The sequence below is a fragment of the Chenopodium album genome, chromosome 25 (genome assembly GCF_948465745.1).
Source record: "Chenopodium album chromosome 25, dcCheAlbu1.1, whole genome shotgun sequence".
NCBI lineage: Eukaryota > Viridiplantae > Streptophyta > Magnoliopsida > Caryophyllales > Amaranthaceae > Chenopodium > Chenopodium album.
This window is the reverse complement of record NC_137858.1, coordinates 7,384,357-7,411,149: the sequence shown is the minus strand read 5'-3', so window position 1 is coordinate 7,411,149 and position 26,793 is coordinate 7,384,357. Positions and strand designations below refer to the sequence as shown.

Sequence of the window (26,793 nt, the reverse complement as noted above, 5' to 3'; positions counted from 1 at the left end):
TTGTACATGTGTAATATACTGTAAGAGTTTAACAAAAGTTTTTACTCTTTCTTTTTTGGACGAGATGGTTTTACTATCTTATACGGAGTATCATCTTAAGAAGTTAAGATGCATAACATTATGAAATACTCACAGCGAGTATTATAAGAAGTAATAAAAAAATATTATTATTGACACGGGGGATATAATAATCCATTAGACACCGATAAAAATATTCTTATAATAGTATGAGTAAAGCTCACGGATACTAGTTCTCTTCAATCTTCCAAATCACAGAGAAGACTGCAATAAATATTGTGAAGTATAATGTTACAACATAAAAAATGTTAATAATTCTAGACACTAGAAAACGCAGTGTTGTTCATCACATCTACAAAAACCTATGACCAGCCAGGCCATATTGTAATTTACTTGTTGGATGATAACACATTCGTGATGGGAGAAAGTAAAGGAGAGAAGAAAGGTATAATTGTTTAAAATAGTCAAAATTGTTTGTATTAATTCATGTATTTATTAAAGTTAATAAGGAGATTAAAGTAATATTTATTAAGTCAATACAAGTGTATGAGAGAGGAGGGTGGGACTGTGGGAGGGTGATGGTGGGGTACTAAGGAAGAAGGCACGCATGGGAGTAACCCACCACCCCTCGTGCGTGCATGCTATCTTATTCTATCTATCAATGGCGGCTTCAATTCATAGACAATCACCTATTTCTCTCTCTTTTCTGGCTTTCTCCCTTTTTCCCTACTCCTCTATTACCCATGATTATTCGCATGCCTCCAAACAGAACCTTGTTCCTTATAGCAATTAGAGACTGTCTTTTCAGCTTAGCAATACATTAAGAGAGAGAAAATTAGAAAAAGTCTAGCAACAAGGATATATATTGAAAACAACCAAATTCATTTGGAAGCCTCATTTTTTAAAATTAGTAGTATAACTTCTTTTATGGCCCTACATTGTGGGCCATGAAGTCATACCATATAGGGACCCAATCACTCCCTTGTATTCTTATATTTATACTCCGCAACTTTGGTCCAAAATCTCAACATCTCTATCCTTCCCTCTCTTTTTACTCCCATCAAATTCTGAAACTAGTGCTTAATAGTTTTAGTAAAAATGGCAGATAGTGGTGCCGCTCACTCTAATAGGATGTGGTGTTCAATCCCCGAAAAGTTCCAGCTGCATGCCGCTATGCTGGCGTTGCAGTTTGGGTATGCCGGTTTTCATGTGGTCTCTAGAGCTGCTCTTAACATGGGAGTGAGCAAGCTTGTCTTCCCTGTCTATAGGAATGTCATAGCTTTGCTTCTCCTCCTTCCTTTCGCCTATTTTCTCGAAAAGTATGTCCTTGAACAATGATCACTCAGTTCTTCTTACATTTACATGTTTGTTTTTGGGTCAATACATGTCCTTAAACTACATGAAGGCTACTAACTGTCTTGTTTTGCTATCAGGAAAGAGAGGCCTGCCATTACTTTTTCATTCTTAGTTCAGTTCTTCCTTCTGGCACTAGTTGGGTATGATTCATATACAAGATGATCACACACTTCCAATAATAAACATTTAACGCAGTGACATGGAAAATAATTAATGAATTATCTTATGTACGTACCTTTTCACAGAATAACAGCAAACCAAGGATTCTACTTGCTGGGTTTGGACAATACATCGCCCACTTTCGCCTCGGCTGTTCAGAATTCTGTGCCTGCTCTCACCTTCCTCATGGCTGCACTTCTCAGGTCAGCTTGTCCATCTCTTAAAGCACTATTCACAATCAAACTGTACATCAGATTAAACATGCAAATGTTTTATGCAAAACATAAAGAGAATACATCATCAACGTAATCTCACAAGAAAAATGTCGAAATTTATACAAGAACATACTTCAGATATTATTGATAAAATTAAAGGTACACACAGGCACCTAAAAACAATTACTCCTCTCTATCTCATTGGGTGTGTTATAAGTTCTTTCTAGGCTTGTTCCGAAGAGAACTGTCACATCTAAGTAATCAGTGCAGTTTACACACGATTGGGCATTTATATCCCAAAATAATATAAAATAATTCTAACAAATAGTAGTTGCTAATAATAGATAATAAGGACATGAACGGGACGTGTAATAATACTAATAAATGTATTTTGTTCAAACAATGGTTTATTATTATATTATAAAAAGAGACAATCACAGCAGGACGGTGGTATTGAAAAGCTTGGTTGGAAATTCTGCAGGATAGAGAAGGTGAGACTAGACAGAAAGGATGGTATAGCGAAGGTGCTAGGAACAGCATGCTGTGTAGCAGGGGCCACAATTATTACATTATACCAAGGTCCAGTGATATACTCCCCCAACAAAGAACTCCACGATACGACGCCGGTGCTTCTCTCATTAGGAGATGCCAATGGCAAGAGTTGGACCTTGGGATGCATCTTCCTAATTGGACATTGCCTGTCATGGTCTGGTTGGCTAGTCTTGCAGGCACCTGTTCTGAAGAAGTACCCAGCACGGCTCTCTGTCACCTCCTACACTTGCTTCTTTGGGTTGATACAGTTTATGGTTATCGCTGCCATCTTTGAGAGGGACTTTGAAGCTTGGAAATTCCATTCGGGTAGTGAACTCTTCACTATCATGTATGCGGTAAGCAACTCAAAATTTTAAGTATAAACACACAATAATACACACATTAATTATTATGCAATTATGCATATTATACAGTACTACACAATAACATCAAGTTCATGTGACACATAGTTGTTACAGAAAATTTTCCTCTCACAATCTTACATTAGCTAGGCAACAAATATTGTAGCAATTAGGCACCATCAAAACACCCTTAACATAACCTTTTGTATCTTTATTTGTTTTTTTTTAGTATAGATAAGCTCGTTCAATGACCATGTGATTAGTAATAAAATTAAGAACATCCAAGGGTCCAAGGCAGTTTGTTGATATGAGTCTACGGCTGCGATCATTATACCATCATCTTCCCTATGGTGCACAGTGGGAAAATGACCTTTAAAAGATGCACCAATCATCAAGATATTTAAACTCAGTAACTCACTAAATTACCTAAACTATTGGAGAACTTATGAAGTGGTTCTAGATACATAAGGGGGGCACATACAATTCAATAGCCTCCCATGTATAGTAGTTTTCAGTCGATGTAGCACCTCATATGAAGTAATGAGCTGAATAATGGGGGAGATTTGTAAAATGAAGTCTGGTCAATTAGTTGAAAAAAGACAGAATAAGGTTGGTCAGTAAAGCAACATTTTAACTATTTCCCCACTCAATAATCATAGGTAACCCAACCCATGTGGAATCCACAACTCGTTGGACTAATAGCTCACTAAATTTATATAGTACAAGTACAAAATACAGCCATACAAGCATATATGAATATACAATATTACAATGTTCTTCTTTAGAGATTTAAGTATGTAATTTGCAACTCTTTGGAACCTCAAAAGCAACTAGAAGATTAGCAAGTGACGACATTGGGAGGTTTTGAAGTAAGATCAATGTAATTATTTAAGAGGTGTCTTCACATTTATTATATACTAAAAATACTTTCTCCATTCATTTTTAATTGCAACATTTTGACTTTCACACTTGTCAATGCATAATTTCAACCTTTTATATCCTTATACATGAGTAAAAGAAAATAAAAATTGATATAATTGAGATAAATCTAATAAGAACTCACATGACTATATTTTACCCAACATATAAATTAACAAAGGTGGTGAAATGTTAAAATGTGATTAAAGTATAATGTTGTAACTAACAGTGAACGAAGGAAGTACAATACCGCACATCTACACCACCAAAAAAGATCTTATTTATTTTTATTGGCTATTTAGATCAGCCATTTTGGTTTTTTTGAAGAAATGAGGGAGAGATTACATGTTTGAATCCATAACCAAGGAAGAATGTCCATTAGGTTCAAACCCAGATAAAAGAGACCATAGTCAACAGGTAAAATATAGAAATTGGCACATCGTTCACGTATCATGTACATAAGTACAAATCACTTTCCCTAAAGTTTGATAGGTTAGGTGCTCTGGCTACTTTTTTTTTTTTTTTTTTTTTTTTTCACTTTCAGTAAACTGAACTTTAAGTTAATCATGAAATGCCAGTTAATGACTTTACAAGGGTGCAACTAATAATAATTGAAATGAGATATTATTGTGAAATGTTATGTTCACTTGAAAAATTTGCTCACTAATTCAATACATTTGCAGGGAGTGGTAGCATCAGGGATCGCTTTCGCTGTACAAATATGGTGTATTGATAGGGGAGGCCCAGTGTTTGTAGCAGTTTATCAACCTGTTCAAACTTTGGTTGTCGCTATTATGGCTTCCATTGCTTTGGGAGAGCAGTTCTACTTGGGAGGGTCAGTACTAAATTTTCTTCTTGTATTACTATATCTTTCTCCCCCACCCACAAACTTTCTATCTCAACTTTCACTATCCTAGGCAACTCTAATCAATATTAATACTCCACCCCACAAAAAAGGAGAGATTAAATTAAGGAAAAGGAAAAGGGATGAAAATAGAAAGGAAAAAAAAAAAAAAAAACAGAGCACTCATCAATCATGCAATTAAGTATGACCTACTTGCATGACCCATTTTGCAGCTAAGTTAGGTAGTATTCCATAAGGTTTGTGGCTTATCATTTAGTCACTTTGGTTAATTGGATAGAGTTTTATTTTTTAAATTGGATGAGTAATCTAACTAACAATGATCGAAAAATATGTTGACAGGATCCTAGGGGCAATATTGATCATAGCGGGACTCTACCAAGTTTTGTGGGGTAAGAGCGAGGAGGCAAAGTTTGCCAAGGCTGCAATCCAGTCTCCAGCAGAGCATGGAAACAACAGGACATCAAGCCAAGCAAAGTCCCTTACTCAACCCCTTCTCCCCCCATCAGACAACGTCTAGTGACCACAACAAAATGATCCTTGAATTGGTGGCTCGGGTTGGAAAACAAGCAAACTACTACTACTGCGTCAAGAGAGTTTGTTTTTTTGGTGTGTGTATCAAGTTTTCATTCAATTAGTGTCCTCTCACTAGGAGATGGGCTAAAGCCTAAAGGGAGTAAAAAGGAATAGGTATTAGGGAAGAATGTGATGATTTTTACTATCTCTAAAGGTGTGTATTAAGGGGAGCTTAAACCCCCACACCCCCACCAACTCCACGCTTTACATCGTAATTAATGGTTTGATTTACAAAGAAAGAAAATGCACTTTCAAGTAAAATTTTGTGGCGTGCCAGATGTATGGACCCATGTCCATTTCCTGTCTTAAACACTATTCAGAAATGGAAATGCATATTCATCTTTTTTGTGCTTTTATGGTAATGACTTATATGTGATGATTTCATTACAAACTAACCAACTAATTCTGATGACTTTATGGATCTATGTAAATCATGATCAATTATGATTCCATATTTACATAGGTAAATAATTTTAACACGTGTAAATGCAATAACCACAACACAAGCCAGAATACCTAATTTCAACAGAAAAAATTTCAAAAATGTAATATATTTTTTTCAAGATTTGTTAGATACCTGGATGAGGGAGACAACATTGCAGGATTCCATAAACAATTATAGAGAAGCAGAAGTAGACTTTGCTGGGGAAAAAATTAAATATATCTGAACTAAAGTCGTTTGCCAATGTGCTGATAAATTCAGCTCCTGTAAAACAAACAGAACAACAGGAAGCACATGTAGATGAAATTACATTTAAATCACTAATAAACAATAATTTTTTATAATAAGTAGCTATTGAATATAGATTAGTAGTATCAGCATTATCAAAAATCCTTCTGCAATAAGTTGTTCATCAACAATCAGATCTAGATGAAGCTTACATTAGATTAGATAGTCACACTTTGAGAGCAGAATCAATAACTTTTAACCATAATTTGAAGACGGTTACATTTTATAAGATTTGTACAAAATTCCTTAACTAAAGAATTTGAGCCTTAAGCATCTATAATCTTATTGTTTACATACATGTATGCAGAAATGTCAAAGAAATACATAAAGTATACAACACCAAGTGGCCACAATATATGAATATTTAACTCGATCGTAAGTAGGCTCAAATGTTTCAAAATTGGTGAGCACAGATTGCGACATGCAGCTAGTACTTAGAAGTTGATAATTTGAACAAGGAACGGAACAAAAATCTCAGGGGTTTCAAAGTTCAAATCCATTTCTAATCCCAAATTACAGGGGTAAAGAAAGTTGTCCCAAATGTAAATTAGATTAACATGAAGACTAAAATAAAGGTACATGAACAAGGTTTGGAGAAGCATCAAGTAACCTATGAAAATTATGAGAAATAAAATAAGTAATCCACAAGTATAAGTTATTTATAAGAAAAAATAGGATAAATACTTTAATAAATCTAGATCAAAGCTGATTTAGTATGCATTCACCATCCTCAACCCCAAAATTCATTGCAAATCTAGCTACTGGAAACTTTAGGCAAGACAAGCCAATTTTTAACAGATCCCAAGAGAGCATAGTGAAAATGCACGTCTACTCAAGGACTATTATTATAACAATTAGAGCCTTTCCAGAAAGCATTTGTCTTCAAGGAGGTACCTTTTCTTTTCATTATGTGAATTATATCAATTTCTTTCAGCCTATATAGTATTAATCTATACAATCTGCCCCACCATGCTACCACGCCTCTTCCTTTTCCAATTTCCTCTTAGTCATCAGTCCTTACAACCAAGATCCTTTTACACTCCATCATATGATGGAGGCAACACTAACAATATACTTCGTATTCCATTAATCTCCAACAATCCAACTAGATCTTCCTATCTTCCCAACAGAACCAGTCCTGAAGTATCTGTCCAACACTCGAAAAGGACAAGCAATCCGGGTGATGGACCTTTATAGATAGAATTGGTCAAAACCTAGACTACATCTTAAGAAAACTGAAAGTCACTAAACTTCTACCAGTCACAGTAACTCAGAGACAGAGATGTGGATTGCAGCCATTAAGTTAACCTCTCATGGAGAAAAGAAACCTACAGTTACATAAAGTCTTCCTAATCAATTTCACATTATGATCAAATTCCATGGATTCATTGTATTACAGGAACTTGAATCTTAATGAAAGATAAGCAAATGGTGAATTTAATATAGGAGCATGATCAATTATTCAAAAAATTCTCCCAAAGATGACAAAGCATAATAGAATGGCCCTACTCACCAATAAAAACAAGAGGCATGAACATTAAATCAACAGCTATATTCTATCATGTGGAAGTCTTCAAAAAAAATAAAAAATATTCTATCAGTGGAAAGTGAAACGATTACCACAAAACCATTTAATTACACTAACACTAATAGCAGGAAAGCATTAGGCATAAATGCAACCAGGATATGTTAATATATGAAATATTTGAATTTTTTAACGAAACAATCTCAAGTAAGTAGCTTATGGCACAGATAAAAATAACTTGCCAATCTTGCATGGATCAAGAGAAGATTTCATTTTAAAGAACTAAGGAACATTTACTAGTTTATACTTCTTTTGGAGTCTAAACATACCAACATGAGGTCTAAATATAATAGTGGACACTAGTTATTGTCATTCATAACTAGAGTAATTATTGGCAAGGACTTTTGCGACAGTTAATAGCATATTTACCATATTGAATCGATAGTTGCTAACGCTATCAACTAACATAGTCATTGAATAAAATTAAGACAAAGCTCACATCAAATTTTTTTTAAAGCTAGTACCATTAAGCTATCAGCAACATCATGTCCAAAGCAAAGCAAGCAATTTCAGAGTTGATAATTACAGCTCAAATTATCATTATTATCCTAAACGACATAGATACTTTCATTTTATCCTTGGTATACAATTAAGCTAGAAATATCGAGCTCGTTTCAATATTTTCGATATGAATTGGTAACCTAAATTTTCTCTCTATCTAACCCAAATTACTTTCTACTACGTATAATTTAACTTCAATACAACATTATAGGTCACTTTACAGCATCAATCTCATACTATAAATCATTCCAATTTCAATGCAACATGCCAAATTACCAATCGACAAATCGACAATACTAAAACAATTTTAACTAAATTTTTACCAATTTTTTTTAATTGAGTGATGAAATTCCACATTTCCAAATTTTGGTCTTATGATATCATTCTCTTACCCTAACTAAATCAACAATGTTGATTAATTTCTCAGCATGTTGTAATCTCTCTCTTCCTAAGCGAAATTCAGCCATCATAATTCTTTCGAACGAAAACAATTAGCAACAAAAATTGTCCTTAGGTTCATGGAAAATTGAAATTGCGCAAGAGATTGAAGGTGAAATCAGATGATGCAAAGTAGCATGAGATTGAAAAATTATGAAAGAGCAATACATCGAAAACCCTAAAATTAGTATAATTGAGATTTGAGAGGGGACCTGTTACTGCTGGTTGCTTTGGCCGAAGCCATGTTCTTTGGCGCCAAAGCTTCAAAATCTTTTTCGGGAAAGAGAAGTTACAAGAGGTGAAAGTCCGATATTGATCAATTAATCACATTTTATGTAGTATTCAATATTGGTATTTTGAATTACTCCCTCCGTTTCTAAATATTTGAGCGATTTTTCCATGTTCTGAGTTTTATGAGAAATTGAAGAAAATAATAAAATATGGAGGTGGGTTAGGTTTTGAAATATATGGAGGTGGGGTAGTTTTAGGTGAAAGAACGAAAGATGAATTTAACATTTAAGGGGTTGCCTCATATTAATCATTAGGTTTGAAAATAGGGAATACCTAGCCTAGGGGACTTTCTTTGCTTGTTTGTGCTCATAATGTTTTGATATGCTTGGGTGGTTGTCTTAGCTATAAAAATAGATCTTTGGTAGGAGATTAGGCCAATCTAGCTAGTACGAAAAAGTAGTTAGAGTGTTATTGGATGAATTGTTCCCTTCACAAGAGCTCGAATGGTATAGGGATATCAACAAGTACTGAGTACAGCATTACATAAACTGATAAACATATTTAAAAGTAAAGTGAAAATTGGTTGTTCCTAGTCTTTTTACTACACAGCCTAAAAAGCCAAAATGCAAGAGTAATACATCCCTCCCCTGCTACACTTACAAAGAGCATTAAGTTCTGACATTACAGAAGCAGCCTGGAGAGCAGCAAATCATCCAGCCCTGATAAGGTCCCGAGTATAGACAGAGACCAGATCACTTGGTGGAGCAAAGTGATAGATCAGAGTCCTCCGCTTGCGTCCTACCCATATTTGCTAGGCCATGAGCAGAGCATAAGCCAATCGCCTGGCATGGAGAAGGGTAACCTGCCATTCTCTTCTAAGCAAAGCCTAAAGTTCCTTAATCAATGCTCTCAAATCGTGGTCCATGTAGGCTGCCGGGTTTTTGAGCATGTATTTCAAGGCCTAAGCATCAGTTTCGAGCTCAATATTTCTCTCCCAGGCAGTAGACAAGCTTTCTCTAATGGCTAGTAACTTGGCAGAAGCAGCACCTATTATCTTGAATTTGAGCGAGTAGGCTATTTCCCAAAGACCTTTGTCACATATAATCAACCCTCCTCCACCTGCATTATCCATAGAAATCCAGGATCATCTGTGTTTACCCTTTTTGTAGTGCCGCCCAAATTCTGTTAGAAATTCCAACCTCGGAGGATGAAGGCTGATTCAGATCAGCCTGTTTCATGTTAATAGTAATCTTATAATCAACCCAAATTTTATTAAAATAAGAGTAGTTCGATAGAGATTTGTTTTCGAAAACAACCATGTCATCAACCACAAAATCCAGATTGATATACAAAAAAATACGTTCCATTCCCCACCAAAATTTAAGTTAAAGTTTAACCAATCTGTAAAGTTGGTGTTGTAAAACAAATGCAGATCCATAATTTTTTTGTAATTTCTTTCAAATACTATGGTCTATGGACCAAAAGGCAGAGCTGGTTGGAAATCCCTAAAAATAAAGGCAATCTTCAACAAGAGCATTGCAACGAATACGAGCAGGGTTAAAGTCTGGGTTTTTTCGAGCTAAAACACTAGCAACCGAAAGAAATTTCCACAACATCTTATATTTAAAAGGGACCATAAGTTTCCACATTCTTTTCCAAGAGAATTTGTTTAGGAAAGTAGTATTACAATCCTCTAGCTCTTGCATCATCTCATGAATGTTATCAACAGTAGCTTTTCCAAAAAGGAAGACATCATCGTCATAAAATAAGTGGAAAAGATTAATGTCAGTAACAATCTTTATCGTTTCCAGCTTTTGTTACTAACCTTTTTCTTGTATCATACAAGACAATCTTTGAGGCATAGCCCAACAATATATGGCGAGAGAGGTCTCCTTGCCCTATTCCACGAGAAGAAGTAAAGCTAGGAGTAATTTGGCCATTTCATAAAACTGATATTAAGGGTGCATATGCAACTCAAAATTAAGTTATTTGAATAAGAAGGGTTAATACTATGAAGGGTGTCTCTAATAAAGTCCCATTCTAAGGCATCTATGCTAACAAAAGCTTAAGAAATATCTAGCTATAAACCATTAAATATATAAGTTAGCTTTTGTGATGCTTTATAAATATAGTGAGCAACTTCATTTATAATGACATTTTCTTCAATTGAGCAATTAAGAATAAAACTAGATTAACAGGGCTTATAAATTCTCCATTAAGGGTTTTAACTTCCAGCGATACATTTAGTAATGGGTTTATATATGGAGTTGCATAACCCTATAAGCCTAAAGTCTTTCATGTAAGTAGGAGCTTCACTGAAAAGAAAGACAAGACGATATAAGTCCATATAACTTTTACTGAAAAGAAATTAGTTTTACTAAATATTATTACGTTAAGGTGAAGAGAACATGGCCTAATTCTCCCAAATAGCAATCCTAAATAAAATACAAAGGTTTTGATTTCAGATAACCTCCCGTTAATTTCAAGTACATATCTTTTCTGATTTAAGAGTTTAAATTATACAGACTTATATCAATGCAATTGGCTAGGGAAAGAAATCATAGGCTCGAATGTGATAGCAGCTCAGATATGGTAATAAATCACAATTGATTTTAAGTCATTTATAATATGTAGGATTATCGTATCAATGTGATTGGCTAGGGAAAAAAAATCATAGGCTCGAATGTGTAACAACTCATATACGATTATGAATCACAATTGATTTAAGTCATTTAACCTATTGGGCAAGAAATCAGGCTCGATTTCACATCTTATCTTCTTAAAAAACCTCATATTAAAACAGAAAATGGAGAAATCAAGGAAAAATAAGGTAGTGGGAAAATGAATTAAAATCCATAATGATAAGTAAAATCAATATAGATCAGCATCTAAATAGATAATTTCCTTAAATTATTTCTCTATATTCACAATTGAATGGCGACTAACTTAGTCAAGGGGGTGAAATCCAAGACCCGGGAAGTAAATCCTGTCTACATCATCGCCTTTTGAAACCAAAAAAACATTATAAATTCACAACTACTCTCTGTATTTTCCATTGTAAACTCAGTGGAACAGCAGACCAAAAAGTTACAAATACAGGTCTCTCATCTCTTACTTTTCCTGTTTACTACACATTTTCATCAAAATCTCACAAATATTTTAAGACATGGAGAATATTAATGCATTGAATCCCAATGCTCAGCCATGGGAGCCAAAGATTGAGAAAACAAAGATAGAGGATAGATCCATTTTTTTCACCTTTGCAAGAAAACGTCCCCTGACAACCCATCAGATCACTAATTTCTTTGCAAGGTATGTATACATACACGCCTTCATTTGCTTGACAATAAAAATAAGTCTAAATAATTTTAGGTAAATATTACACATATTTGGTATGTCGTCTTGGCACTCAGAGGGGGACAAGCAATGAAGTGGTGAGTTTGGATGGAAAGGATTTGACCATGAGTGAATGTTTTAAGTACCTAGGGTCGATCATCCAGAAGAATGGTGACATTGATCAAGACGTGACCCACAGGATTAAGTCAGGGTGGCTTAAATGGAGAGCGGCCACGGGAGTGCTATGCGACCGCAGCATTCCCTTAAAGTTGAAGGGAAAATTCTACAGGACTGCCATAAGACCAGTGTTGCTCTATGGTACAGAATGTTGGGCTTCTAAGAAAGAGCATATTAAAAAGATGGAGGTTACGGAAATGCGCATGTTAAGGTGGATGTGTGGAAACACTTTAAGAGATAGAATCAGAAATGAGGTTATTCGCAAGAAAGTAGGTGTGGCGGGCATTGTAGATAAATTAAGGGAAAATCGTCTGCGTTGGTTTGGACATGTAAGACGGAGACCCGAGGGTGCACCGGTGCGAAGAGTGGAAGAGTGGGACCATGGAGGGATTAAACGAGGAAGAGGGAGACCAAAGATGACTTGGTTGGAAGGAGTGAGGAAGGATATGAAGTGCATGGATTTACGTGAGGATGAAGTTTTGGATCGTAAGGGATGGAGGAGAAAGATTTATGTTGATGACTACACGGAATAATCAAATTTGGTTCATGTTAGCCGACCCCACTTTTGGGATTAAGGCTTTGATTGATTGATTGATTGATTACACATATGTGATAAGCCTGCACCACTTGACGATCTGGCTAGCTGAACACTCCTTATATTTTCCCAAGCTAGTTACACAGAATTGCAACTACTTATGAGTTACAAATGGTTAAGATGTTAAGTCAATCCTATGCAATACAACTTTTTTTAACAAAAGTTACTATGACTTTGTAACTAACTTTCAATTTCATACTGTAACCAGAAATTATGGTGACTGCATTGAGAAGATTTATTTGCACAACCCCAACCCTGCGCAAACCCCTTTGTTTGGACAGGTGGTTTTCACTAAGTGCACTGTACCGGCAATGATTTTAGAGGGTCAAGAAGAAAAGCGTTTTGTAATAGATAACAGGACATTATTTTGTAAGAAATTCAAGCATTAGGAAGCAAGCAGGCCCAGCAAAACTTATATTGTAAGATTGAGTCATTAATAAGATATTTTAATGTATATAGTTTGGTACTTTGGTTCAAGTATAGTAAGAACTCCTGGATGCTTATTATAAATTTGGCCACATCACTGCCACATTTAGCCAACAATTGAAAAAGAAAAATTTGAAATTCCATATTTTAAAAAGTAAACCACTGCTGTGACCTTACTCTCAACTGAGCATTCTACCCCCTTTAAGCTAGATAGACCAAGCAAATAAATAATAAAACAATTTTAACTGCATTATCATCGAAAAGGAAGATATAAAGAGCACATTTTAGCTTACCATGATAGTATTGTTGAATTCGTCCAGCAGTTTCTGTTATCCAATCAGCTTTAAAACTGTTTTTCACAACGCCATTGTCCCAATACTATCCTCCGTGTACAATTTCTACATACGTAATTTTGTAAAATCACATATTCTGCATTAACATATAGATTTGATTATTTGAGCAACAGCAAAATTCAGAAAAATGGCATAAAATAGTATGAGAGCAAAGCTGGGAAGTAAAGGATTTGGTCAAATTAGAGAATCTAGAGAGATCAAAACTTGCAACTTTCAAGTCATAATCTGGCAATTACAAACTCATAATGCGGAATAACGAAGGGTGTTTGAATCCATATGCTAAGCAATGGGAACCAAATCTCGACAAAGAAAGAGAAGACGATACAAGTCCATATAGCCATTTTTTTCCACATTCTCAAGAAAATATACACGGTTGTCACGAGCTCAGGACATCAGGGTATGCATGCATCACTGCTAGAAATTTTACACAACTCGTTTTAAAGTTAACATTTTGCGCCACCATTTGAATCTAGCTACCTAACCAACCCTTATATCCTTTGTTTTTTAAGTAAAAACCCTTGTACCTCTTTACACTGAATGTCATCAACTAATGAAATCTCAAAGAAATTTCACACCATTATATCAAAAACATCAGAATTACTAACCTATTCAGCTTCTTCCAAAGAAGTTATCACTGGTAATATACTGAAATGACCTTTGTACACCTTAATTTTGAGCAATGGTATTCTCCAACAAAGGAATACCATTTGTTTAATTTTAACAGGATGCTAGAGAAAAGGAAGAAAGACACCCTTGGAATAACTGATATCACTAATCTTGCAAATTTGCAATAATGTCACTAATAGCTGTTTACAAATCACCATATTACAATATAGCAAGATTTTAACCAAGAAACAAAATGGAATTTGAACAATTAATTAACATATATTGAGTGCATCAAAGTGTTACCACAAATGTAATTGATTGAAATTAACAGTTCTACTCTCCATAAAAAACAATTTTTCAATAACAATTGGAATCAAAGATAAGACAAGTTAAAGTAGAATAAAAATGGGAAATTTGTGAAATGAAAATCAAAGCTCCTAACAATAACTAATCAACCAAACAAACCCATAAATATTCATGTAAATCATGGAATTTTCATCTTAATTACCACTTAAAATAGTGAATTGAAGGGGCATTAATTTGAAGAAAATTGCTAATAAAAACATACCAATTGCCAATTACAGAAAATTTTCATTTTCCGGTGAAAATTCTCCGACGAAGGCTCGAGCCTGGCATTACTGGGATTTGCCAGATCATTGGAAATTTGTGCTGTACTTCAGAGGTATTTTGGGTTGAAATCCTTCATAAACACGAAGATTGGGAGATGGGTATGTAGTTAGGTGGTGTAACTTTGAATTCCTAAATCCTTCGTACCAAGTCAAACATAAACAATTTCTTACTTGAAGTGGGTCATTAGGTGCACCTATCTCTCCATGCACTCTTGTCAAAAAAAAAAAAAAAAAAAAAAAAAAAAAAAAAAAAAAAAAAAAAAAAAAAATCTCTACATGCACTTAGCTCAATAGATGTATATAAAAGATGGTGTTATCTCGCGGGTAGCTATATAAATCACTATAGTGTCTATGAAAAATTCATAATCAACCTAGTTATGCAAGTTTGACTCTTGGAGAATGGGGAAAGGAGAATAAAGAAACCCCGCCCCCAAGAACCGCAACTGATAGGATTCATAGGAATAAGGCTCTACCAACTGGCAACTATACCATGTACTACTTGGTAATCATTTTTCTAAAATACAATAAACTTTTTACTACTAATAGGTAAATATGCATAGTTACAAAATAATAATATGTAGCCTTAATTTACAATATTAATGAGATACCCCTTAGATTTGTGTGAAAGGAAAATTAGAGTTTGTTTTGTGGGAAACTGATTACTGATAAGGAAGAGCTCGAAGCTCCTCCAATGGCGGACGAAACTCCAAGAATTATAGAGAGAGAAAAGAGAGAAAACAGAGAAGAAGAATTGTAGAGAGAGAAGTGGTTGGAATTTACTTTCATTGAATGAAATGAAAGTTGTTACAAGTAGTTATTATAGTGGGATCTTACGTCATTCTCCACTAACACCAGAAATTACAAAAAATGCAATCTAACAAACTTTCTAACAAATTTGCCAGCTGTACCGCACTAACAACTAACTACCAAAACTTGAGCTAACTCCCAATTAATCCAATTAAAATTCAATTAAGATCCATATCTACCATATCATAGCTTCCCCCGTTCAAAAAGACTTGTCCTCAAGTCTGAGAACCCAGAAAGTCAGGAAAACGCTAGTCAAAGGACTCAGCAGACTCCCAAGTAGCTTCATAGCTAGGGAAACCAACCCAATGGACCAAGTACTGAACAACTGCTCGATTATGTGATTTCACAATTCTCCTATCAAGAATAGCCTCAGGCTGGATTGTTTCATGACCAGCAGTCTGCCCTTGAAAAGCAACAGGAACATGAGCAACAATAGGTAGAGCACCTCTGAAAAGTTTTAACTGAGAAACATGAAAGACATCATGAATCTGAGCATCAGCAGGTAACTTAAGCTTATAAGCTACTTTTCCCACCACTGCAGAGACCTGAAAAGGACCATAAAACTGGTGGGACAGTTTATGGTTCACCCTTCTCTGAACTGTATTCTATCTGTAAGCCTGCAATTTTAGCCATACCCAATCTCCAACCTGAAAAGATCTTTCAGACCTGTGTTTATCTGCTTGATCTTTCATTCTTTTCTGAGCAGTAAGCAAATGAGCTTTCAGATTATGAATCATGGCTTCCCTTCTTTGCAAACTTCTATCAACCTCAGCATTGCTAACCTCACCAGGCAAGTAAGGCAAGTGAAGTGGAGGTGGTTGATTGTAAACCACTTCATAAGGAGTCAAATGCAAAGCAGAATGAAAGTGGGTATTGTACCACCATTCAGCAAGTGGTAGCCACTTATGCCATTCCTTGGGATTGTCTCCAGTCATACACCTCAAATACCCTTCCAAACATCTGTTTACTACCTCTGTCTGGCCATCAGTCTGAGGGTGGTATGTAGTAGATAACAGTAAATCAGTGCCATGCAAAGAGAATAGCCCCTTCCAGAAATGACTAAGGAAAACTGAATCCCTGTCACTAACAATAGATCTAGGCCACCCATGTAACTTGAAAACATTGTCCAAATAACACTGAGCCACTTGGATTGTAGAAGAAGGATGTGCCAAAGCCATAAAATGTGCATACTTACTTAACCTATCCACCACCACAAAAATAACTTCAAAACCACCAGATTTAGGTAAGCCAGTAATAAAATCCATAGAAATGTCTAACCACACTTCCTCAGGAATAGGCAAAGGCTGTAATTGACCAGGGGAAGCTGAGGTATCATATTTAGCAGCCTGGCATGTCACACAATGCCTTACAAAATGACTGACATCCCTGGTCAACCCCTTCCAATAGAACAGGTGTTTCACTCTTCTCAATGTCAATTCCCTGCCTCCATGACCACTTTCAAGTGTCTCATGATGCCAAGACAAAATTTTATGTCTCAACTGTGAGTCAGGACCCACCCACAATTTTCCCTTTTCTTGTCAAAAGCTTGCCATTCCAAATAAAATCAGGAACCACAACCTTATTTTGCAGTTGCTGAATAAGTGCAGAATAGTTGTCATCAAGCTGATAACTTGCTGTAATCAAAGATTCTAAGTTAGAATCCACCACAGAAATTGCCAAAAACAAAATTTCTGACCCCTGTACTCTAGATAGAGCATCAGCAGCCACATTTTCCTTTCCACACTTGTATTGAATCTCATAGTCAAATCCCATCAACTTGGACAACCAGAACTGTTGAAATGGAGTTGAGATTTTCTGTTACAACAACCACTTCAAACTCTTCTGATCAGTTTTGATCACAAAATGGCTACCAACCAAATATTGTTCCCATTTCTGCACTACAAACACAATAGCCAACAATTCTTTATCATAGACAGACAACTTTTGCCATTTAGGACCCAAGGACCTACTGATATAAGCCAAAGGATGACCTTCCTGCATGAGAACTGCTCCTATTCCAGTCTTTGAGGCATCAGTTTCCAAGAAAAACTGCTTGTTAAAATCTGGAATAGCCAAAACTGGAGCAGACACTAAAGCTTTCTTCAAAGATTCAAAAGCTAACTGAGCCTGCTCATTCCAGTTAAACCCATGCTTCTTGAGTTGATCAGTCAAGGGTTTGCTCAAAACTGCATAACCTCTAATAAATTTCCTGTAATAACCTGTAAGTCCCAGAAAACTTCTTAACTCCTTAGCATTGGAGGGAACAGGCCAACTACTTACAGCTGCAACCTTTTTAGCATCAGTTTCCACCCCTCCCTCAGTAATGAAATGCCCAAGATACTCAACTCTTTGTGTAGCAAAAATACATTTGCTTTCTTTAGCAAACATAGAATTGGCTTTCATCAAATCAAAGACCTCAGACAAGTGTTTCCAATGATCCTTGACTGTCTTACTGTAAACCAATATGTCATCAAAGAAGACGAACACACATCTCCTGAGTAGTGGCCTGAAAACATGGTTCATCCAACTTTGGAAAGAAGCTGGAGCATTAGTTAGACCAAAAGGCATCACCAAAAATTCATAGTGGCCTGTGTGTGTCTTAAATGCTGTTTTGAACACATCAGATTCAGTCACCCTCAATTGGTGATACCCAGCTCTTAAATCCAGCTTACTAAAGACAGTGGCTCCTGCTAACTCATCAATCAATTCATCAATAACAAGAATGGGGAACTTATTTTTCACTGTTCTATTATTCAGCTCCCTATAATCCACACACAACCTCCAAGTACCATCCTTCTTGCCTACTAACACAACTGGAGAAGCAAATGGGCTAGAACTTGCCTGAATGATACCCCTATCCAACATCTCCTGTACTAATTGCTCAATTATATCCCTTTGTTTTAAAGGATACCTATAAGGTCTAATATTAACTGGAGTACTGCCTGGCATGAGAGGAATTGAATGATCAAACACTCCCCTTGAAGGAGGCAACTCAGAAGGTTCAGCAAAAACATCAGCATACTGCTGCATTAACCCACTGAACTCAGGACAATCCACCAGAGTAGAACATACTTGAACCCCCTCCTTTAAGACAGAACAAGATTCAGTGACCTGCATTAAACACAACTGAATCCCAGAAGTCAAAAGCTTAATTCCTAGATTACCCTCTATGACAGAAAGCTTCCTAGAAGGCAAACCTTTGAGTATAACATGTTGTCCCTTAAGGTCAAATTCCATCTTCAACTTCTGAAAATCCCAATGTATAGGTCCCAACAACCAAAGCCATTGTATCCCTAAGACCATATCACAACTCCCTAAGGGAATTAGAAGAACCTCAGCATCAAACTTATGACCTTGCATCATCCATGAAAAACTCTGACACATCTGAGAACAGGAAATATGGTTACCATCAGCTACAGAAACAGTCTGAAATGGGATTTGTTCCAATTGACAACCCAACTTAGCAGCAATGTTCATGTCTATAAAATTGTGTGTACTTCCTGAATCAATAAGGATATGCAAATCCTTACCATTTACCACACCCTTGACCCTCATAGTTTGAAAAGAATTGGAACCAGCAAGAGCATGAACAGAAATTTGAGGATCAAAATCATCAGCAGACTCCAACACCTCACACTCATCCTCCTCAATAGAAAAGTCACATCCAGGAATCTCAACTGTAAACAGTTGAGGCTCTTTGAAAGCACATTTATGCTCCCTGCTATATGGCTGATCACATTAATAACACAATCCCTTAGCTATTTTCTCTTGTCTAACATCAGTAGGAATGTGTTTAAAAGGTCTGTTGTTTGTGGATGGTTTAGATTTAGAGAAGGTGGAAGGATTAGACAAAGGTGTGGGAAGTAAAGGTGGTTTTGAATTGGCTAAAGGTGTGAAAGACTGCCCAGTTCTACCAGTAGTAGAAGAATACTTATTCTGCTTGAAAACCTGAGCTGAATTAGTCAAATTCTCTTCCTGCAGTCTAGCAAAATCTATAGCAGATGCTATAGTGGTTGGTTTAAAAGCACGAACAAAAGGTTTAACAGCAGGCTTAAGTCCACCAACAAAACTATCCAAGAGATATGAATCAGGAAGAATATGATTATTCATCATCAAAATAGACCTAAGGTTCTCAAATTCATCAATATATTCCTCAATTGAACCAAATTGCTGCAACTTATTAAACTGTTCTACAGCATCCAAAGTAGAATTATCTCTAATTCGAGCATATAGATCAACAACAAAATCATTCCAATCTACTACCACAGAACGCCTCACAGACAAATAATTCATCATCCAACTCTCAGCCTTATCAGTCATATTCAAGGAAGCTAAATCAACCTTATGTTCATCAACAATTTTGCATAAACTAAAGTATTTGCAACACTTCTTTACCCAAATACGAGGATTATTGCCATTGAATCGAGGAAAATCTAGTTTAGGGTTCATACCTAAGGTCCTGGTAGGATTGGACCTAGTAAAACTGTCATTCGAAGCAGATGAAGGAGTAGACGGCTCAGAAATTGGAGTCGAAACCTTCTCAACATGAATCGCTTGCATCATCTTCATCATTTCCTCAAATTTATGCTCAATTCTGGAATTTTGCTCTTCCAGACGCTGCTCCAAAGTTTTGAGCTGAGCTTCCATGGCTGCCACTATTCTAGTGACAGGCGGAGGCGCCAGAATCTCTTACTGAAGAAATTAGCAAGAATGGCTCTGATACCAATGATAAGGAAGAGCTCGAAGCTCCTCCAACGGCGGACGAAACTCCAAGAATTATAGAGAGAGAAAAGAGAGAAAACAGAGAAGAAGAATTGTAGAGAGAGAAGTGGTTGGAATTTACTTTCATTGAATGAAATGAAAGTTGTTACAAGTAGTTATTATAGTGGGATCTTACGTCATTCTCCACTAACACCAGAAATTACAAAAAATGCAATCTAACAAACTTTCTAACAAATTTGCCAGCTGTACCGCACTAACAACTAACTACCAAAACTTGAGCTAACTCCCAATTAATCCAATTAAAATTCAATTAAGATCCATATCTACCATATCAATTACCTAAACAATAGGTTAACTGAAAAATATGACGAAATACTATTTGTCAATTTGAGTCTGGTTGATATATTATCATGTTTTGTTGAGTTCATGTTGCTCTCAAAATTTAAGTCATTTTGTGGGTTTTCACTTTTCAGTGCAAGTTATATGTGAGCATAAGGCTAGATATGAATGGCTAACTTTTTCAGATTACATGCAAGTGGTTTGGTTGAGTCATATCAAGTGGTTTGGTTGAGTCATACCAAGTGTTTGGTTGAATATATGTTGCACTTTTGGGGCCTTAGATTCTTGGTGGTTTACTAATTTAACTGATATCAAATAAATGTATACGTGTTACTGTTATGTAGATGTGACAATTGGGTCGTTCAGATCAAGTTAATTAGAGAAAATGACTTTTGAGAAAAGGACTTTTTGTTATTTGTAAAAGAGAGGTCATATTTTAGTTCATTAGTTACTCCGTAAAATACTAATTTGTTAATTATGAAACACATACATTTATATCAGCTCGGTTCAATTAAGCTCAAAGTTAAATTCAGGTAAGATAATTTCAACGGATATCTTAGATTTTTAGCCAGGTTTTCAAATCGAATATCGAATATCGAATAATTGGATTTTCCATATCTACCTTATGCTCACACAAAAGTCTTTGTAATTTTCTTGAGAAAATTGAAATATACTTGTAAGTTGTATTTGTATACTTTGGTTTAAATGCCATAATAAAAACAATATGACTATATGAGAGATTGTCAAAGGCCCAAATGAAGTTATTTTCAGCCTCTTCAATGTGCCCAAAAAAGCCTACCTACTCAAAGACTAATAATTTGATCAGTGTTAAATCCCTGAATCAATCAAAATCCTACTTACTTGTATTAGTTTGGAACATTATATCATTAATAATCATATTAACCAAAAATTCGAATAATTGGAATGAATATTCCTTCCAAATAAGGACATTATACTGCCACTTCATACATAAAAATTCCTTAAAAAAAATTCTTTCTGTATTTAACTAGTTTTGTGGCACCTTGTTCTTGTACTTCCTACAGCTCAAATTTCAAACAGATTATGCATGCAAAAGAAGAAAACCCACTTCAAAAACATAGATAATCTTGTATTAATTTGAAAGATTCTAGCATTTGGGCTTAGCTTAGAGAAAATAGAGATGTTTATGAAGTGGGTTTATGCTAATCTTGTTGTTTTGCTACTAATTGTGGGTGTGATTATCTTAAATGTTTCAGAAATTTGTGAAGGGGGTATAACAAGTAGCTTCTCAAGAAAAAGTAATGATCTTTCACTTGATATGCCCTTAGATAGCGATGTTTTCCAAGTTCCTCCTGGTTATAATGCTCCACAACAGGTAATTTCCTAATCTTACTGTATAATAATTCTGGGTTTTATAGTAATGTGTTCTAATTTTGCATATATGATATCTGATTAATGATTATTAGTATACTAAGTTGTTAGTCATTTGTAGATATTGTTCAGCTTTACAATTAAATTCTGGGTTTTACAGTAATATTCTAATTTTGTATAAATGATGTCTGATTAGTGATTGTTAGTATACTAAGTTGTTAGTCATTGGTAGATATTGCTCAGCTCTAATGTGTTTAATAATTCTGATTAATGGAATTATTCTTATATGCTAATATGCTGGAAATTGTATGTTTTGGTTAATATCATTGTTCAAGTCATTGCAAACGAATAAGTAACCTGTTATTCAGTGTATGTTTTGGTTAATATCATTCATTGCATCTTTGTAATAAATCTAATTCCTCTGCCCTTGGGAAGTACTCTTAGGCCGCATTTCTTAATTGGGCCGTCCCAAAACAATAGGCCACTTTCTATATACTAGAGACGAACAAAGTTTTCAAAATTCAACTACATAAATAGTAAATGGGAACGGGGGTGGTAGTAATGATATGGACTACAGGAACATAATTTATCGGCTTTAATGAGAAATGTATGTACGAGTAACATATATCGACATACATAGAGAAATCGAAAATACTGTTGGTTGAATCTTTAGACCTCCTAGTTATGTTTGATGATCTGAAGTGAGGCAGATCATGCTTGTTTTTTCTTATATTGTTAGTATGGTTCATGAAGGTTCATATAACACAAGGAGACCACATTGGTAGAGCTGTGATTGTCTCTTGGACAACTCCAGATGAGCCTGGATCAAACACAGTAAGTTACTGGGCTGAAAACAGCACAGAAAAGAAGCTTGCAGAAGGCATTGTTCTTACTTACAAGTATGTCAATTACACTTCAGGCTACATTCACCATTGCACTATAGCGGGGCTAGAGGTACACCCGAGCATGATTTTCTTAGTTTGGTTATCAAGCATTTCCTAAGCGCATTTGGACATGGAATTTTTCTTACTATTGCACTTGGCATGCTGGCTGCAGTTTGATACAAAATACTACTATGAGGTTGGATCTGGCAATTCGTCGAGGCAATTTTGGTTTCATACACCCCCAGAACCTGGTCCTGATGTCCCTTATACTTTCGGTCTTATAGGTATGGCTTCATTTTCAAGGTTTCCAATTATGCTACTCACAACTGCTTCTTTCAGATTACATGCTAATTACGCAGTAATAATCAGCAAATGCTAAAATCTTCATTGTTGGCTTTTTTTTTTTTTTTTTTTTTTTTTTTTTTTTTGGCTTAGTATTTAGTGTTGAGAAGGCTAGAGTATGATAACTGTATACATTATTTGTTTGTGGTAACTTCACAACAAGCAGGGGACCTTGGTCAGACACATGATTCAAACAGGACAGTTACACATTACGAGTTAAACCCAACGAAAGGCAAGACACTCCTGTTTGTTGGAGACCTATCATATGCAGACAACTACCCAAACAATGATAATGCAAGGTGGGATACCTGGGGAAGATTTATTGAAAGAAATGCTGCTTATCAACCATGGATTTGGACTGCCGGAATCCATGAAATAGATTTTCTACCAAAAGTGGTACGTTTCTTCAATGTTTTGCTGCTACTTCAAACAGATATCAATTTTTGCTTGCCTTAGAGACATGGGTCACAAGTGGACATTCTTCAATGGACATCTTGTACTGCCATAAACAGCTTCCAGTGTATACTATTTGATTTAGTTTATAATAGCTATGTCAAACTAAAGGTTTACATATTCTTCAAGGAACATATATTTTCTTTGGTTTTTTCTATTCACTTTTGTAACTCTCTCTTCAATTCTTGAATTTGGGGTTGTTGACACTCGACTGCCATTGAAGGATATAATGCAAGATGAAATCACTAATCAACTATACCAATACCAAGTTTAATCCTTCTGGCTCAATCCATCAGTAAAATGGTGCAATTTCTCTTAATGTTAGGGCTGAGTTTTGTTGCTTCTTGCAGGGTGAGACTACCATTTAAGCCATATACATATCGATTTCCAACACCATATCAAGCATCACACAGTACTGCTCCTTATTGGTACTCTATTAAAAGTAGGGCTGAGCAAAACTACCCGAAAAACCGAAAACCCGAAAACCCGTTCCGTTACCGTTCCGAAAATTAGGGTACCCGATCCGATAACCATAACGGTTCGGGTACCCGTTCCGATAATTTGTTATCGGGTATGGTTTTTGGGTATCATTTTAAAATTAACGGGTACCCGTTCCGTTCCGATAAGCAATTATTTTGTTTTTTTTCCTACTTAAAAATCTATCTTTTCAATATTTAAACTCTTACATTACTTCATAATCACTATAAATATCAATAATTAGTAATGTTATTAATAATTTGGTCAAGATCATGTGGTATTGTTGTTAATTAGTGTTAAAAAATATCATAATAACTAATTATTTAAGTTTAATTATCACTATTGGATACTTTATAGGGTACCCGATAACCGTTCCGAAAATTCGGGTACCCGAAATCCGGGTACCCGAACTTATCGGTTCGGGTTATGGATATCACTTTTAGTGATATTGGTTATCGGGTACCCGAACCGTTAGTACTAACGGTACGGATACCCGTCCCATGCTCACCCCTAATTAAAAGAGCTTCTGCCTATATCATAGTCATGGCATCCTACTCAGCTTTTGGTAGGTTATTTCATTATTTTTTGTAGTATCATAGATCCAAGTATCCTTAGATCTAGTTTAGTTTGGCAAAGGTTTAATCATATGGTATTTCACAAAAAGAGCATGTAAATATTATAGTACGATGTTTTCTTTGTGAACTTCTTCATATGCATTGTACATATGCAGGGAAATACACACCTCAATACAAATGGCTAATGGATGAACTGCCTAAGGTTAACCGGACTGAAACCCCTTGGCTCGTTGTTGTAATGCAATAATGCATTGCCCAATGTATAGTAGTTACGTGCATCACTACATGGAGGGTGAAACCATGAGAGTTCTGTATGAACCATATTTTGTCAAATACAAGGTCGACGTCATCTTTGCTGGTCATGTACATGCCTATGAGAGATCAGTAAGAATCATAAATCTATGATCTACTTTCTCTTTGTCTCACAACCAACCACACACCCTTAACACTTAGCTTGCGTTTGTTAATGCAGGAACGTATATCCAACATAGCATATAACATCAGTAATGGTGTATGTGATCCTGTCAGTGATCAGTCAGCTCCAGTTTACATAACTATTGGAGATGGAGGGAATCTGGAAGGATTAGTTTACGAGTATGTTCTTACTAAACTTTGTTCAATTGATAACATGACTATTAAATGCATTATCACTTCTATCCTTGTAGAGACTAGAAGAATGAGTTTCATAAAATTGCTGTTTGACTCTAATACAGGATGACCCAACCACAGCCAGAGTACTCTGCTTATCGTGAGGCCAGCTTTGGTCATGGCATTTTCGACATCAAGAACAGAACACATGCGTATTTTGGTTGGCACCGTAATCAAGATGGATATGCTGTGGAAGCAGATTCTTTATGGCTTCATAATAGATATTGGCATCCTATACAAGAAGAAGCTTCGGTTGCTTCAATGTAAAAAGAGTAATTCCATATGTTGCAGCTCAGTTTGGTCATTGTTGCATATCAACATGTTTGCTAATTCAGGCCTTTTATTAAAAATGTTTATGTCAAGAATGCTGTCACTTGTACAAGAAAATTAGAACTGTAATACTTTAGGATGGAATGTAGCTCCCCTATACGTATTTTGTACAATGATGGGATAAATGTAAGTGCTTATTCAAATAGCTAAATTTTGTGAAGTAAAATTGTTTGGTCGATAAACCCCTGAAACACATTTATAGTTTATAGGAACTAAAACTACGTAAAAATAACAACGGGTTTATAATATCACAGTGTACGTTCTATATCAAACCAAACGATTATTATTTAAGTATTTAATACTCCGTACAAAGTATTTTTTTATGTTCGAAAACTAAAATATCAGTGTAGCTCTACGTATTACATACTCCCTCATCGCCCTACATAGTTCATACACCTTAAAAGGGCACGTAGCACGTAGCTAACAATCCTCATAAAATACACATGTTATTAAAGACTTTAGATTCACAAATAGTGGGTCCTAAATCCAAATCTTAATCCTAATTGAGATAATATTTTCGGCGAAACGAAGTATGAAGTATGAACAGATTCAATTCCAGTAGATATTTATAACCGCTATTCTTTACTTTAATTTGCTAAATCATTATAATAAGTAATCTTCTGCCAAGCACTGTCACCATCTCATGGGTCATATGAATATAGTCTCTCCGTCGCAAGATTCTCAACTATACGGTTTACAATGTTAGTTTATTGGACACATTTTGTTTGAGTGGTACGGAGAATTGTCCTACCGTACTAGAATTTCACATAAGTTTATCCATATTAAGATTGAAGGGAACACGATTCTACCTTTAAACATCACGTCTTGTGTACAACTAGTCACATGTGATCACTTGTAGAAAAAACAAAATAACTCCTATAACACTGACTGGATAATCCCTCTATTACTGACAAAGTATTCCCTGACCGAGTAATCCCTATAACACTGATAAAGTAGTCCATGACCGAGTAATCCCTATAACACAGACAAGGTAACCCCTGACTGAGTACTCTATAACACTAACGAAGTAACCTTCATGATGCCTGACTCATGATGTAGCCAACTATATACAAAAATTTATGTTTGAAGATATTTATACTAAAATCTTGCATCACAAACTATGCAAAAAAGTTAAATATAACAATCATTTGCAAGCATAAGAGTACATAAGTACATTGAAAGTACAATAATACTCTAACTTTTTAAATTGATACTCAAGCATTTTTTATTTTTTTTAATTAATGTTAAAATAAATGTTATCT

General features: G+C 35.5%; 1 protein-coding gene, 1 long non-coding RNA gene and 1 pseudogene across 3 annotated transcripts; 2 read left to right on the top strand and 1 right to left on the bottom strand.

Annotated features, from left to right (window-relative positions):
* The first annotated feature begins 1,034 nt into the window (after positions 1-1,034).
* Positions 1,035-5,349, top strand: LOC145613428 (protein WALLS ARE THIN 1-like). The gene is made up of 6 exons (XM_081668531.1): positions 1,035-1,337; positions 1,452-1,514; positions 1,620-1,736; positions 2,230-2,635; positions 4,243-4,394; positions 4,764-5,349. Exons 1-6 carry the CDS (start codon positions 1,117-1,119, stop codon positions 4,939-4,941), a joined length of 1,137 nt encoding a protein of 378 aa, XP_081524657.1. The 5' UTR covers positions 1,035-1,116; the 3' UTR covers positions 4,942-5,349.
* A 3,677-nt stretch (positions 5,350-9,026) lies between these two features.
* LOC145614778 (uncharacterized) lies at positions 9,027-13,440 on the bottom strand. Its single transcript, XR_014107149.1, has 2 exons — positions 13,310-13,440; positions 9,027-10,380 (listed from the first exon to the last, which is right to left on the bottom strand). It is a non-coding gene; the product is annotated as an uncharacterized LOC145614778 (long non-coding RNA).
* Positions 13,441-21,403: 7,963 nt separating this feature from the next.
* On the top strand, positions 21,404-25,655 carry LOC145613440 (purple acid phosphatase 2-like; annotated as a pseudogene). The gene is made up of 9 exons (XR_014106949.1): positions 21,404-21,826; positions 22,576-22,776; positions 22,879-22,990; positions 23,215-23,445; positions 23,851-23,935; positions 24,491-24,543; positions 24,709-24,937; positions 25,026-25,147; positions 25,267-25,655. The product of XR_014106949.1 is annotated as a purple acid phosphatase 2-like (transcript).
* The last annotated feature ends 1,138 nt before the right edge of the window (positions 25,656-26,793 follow it).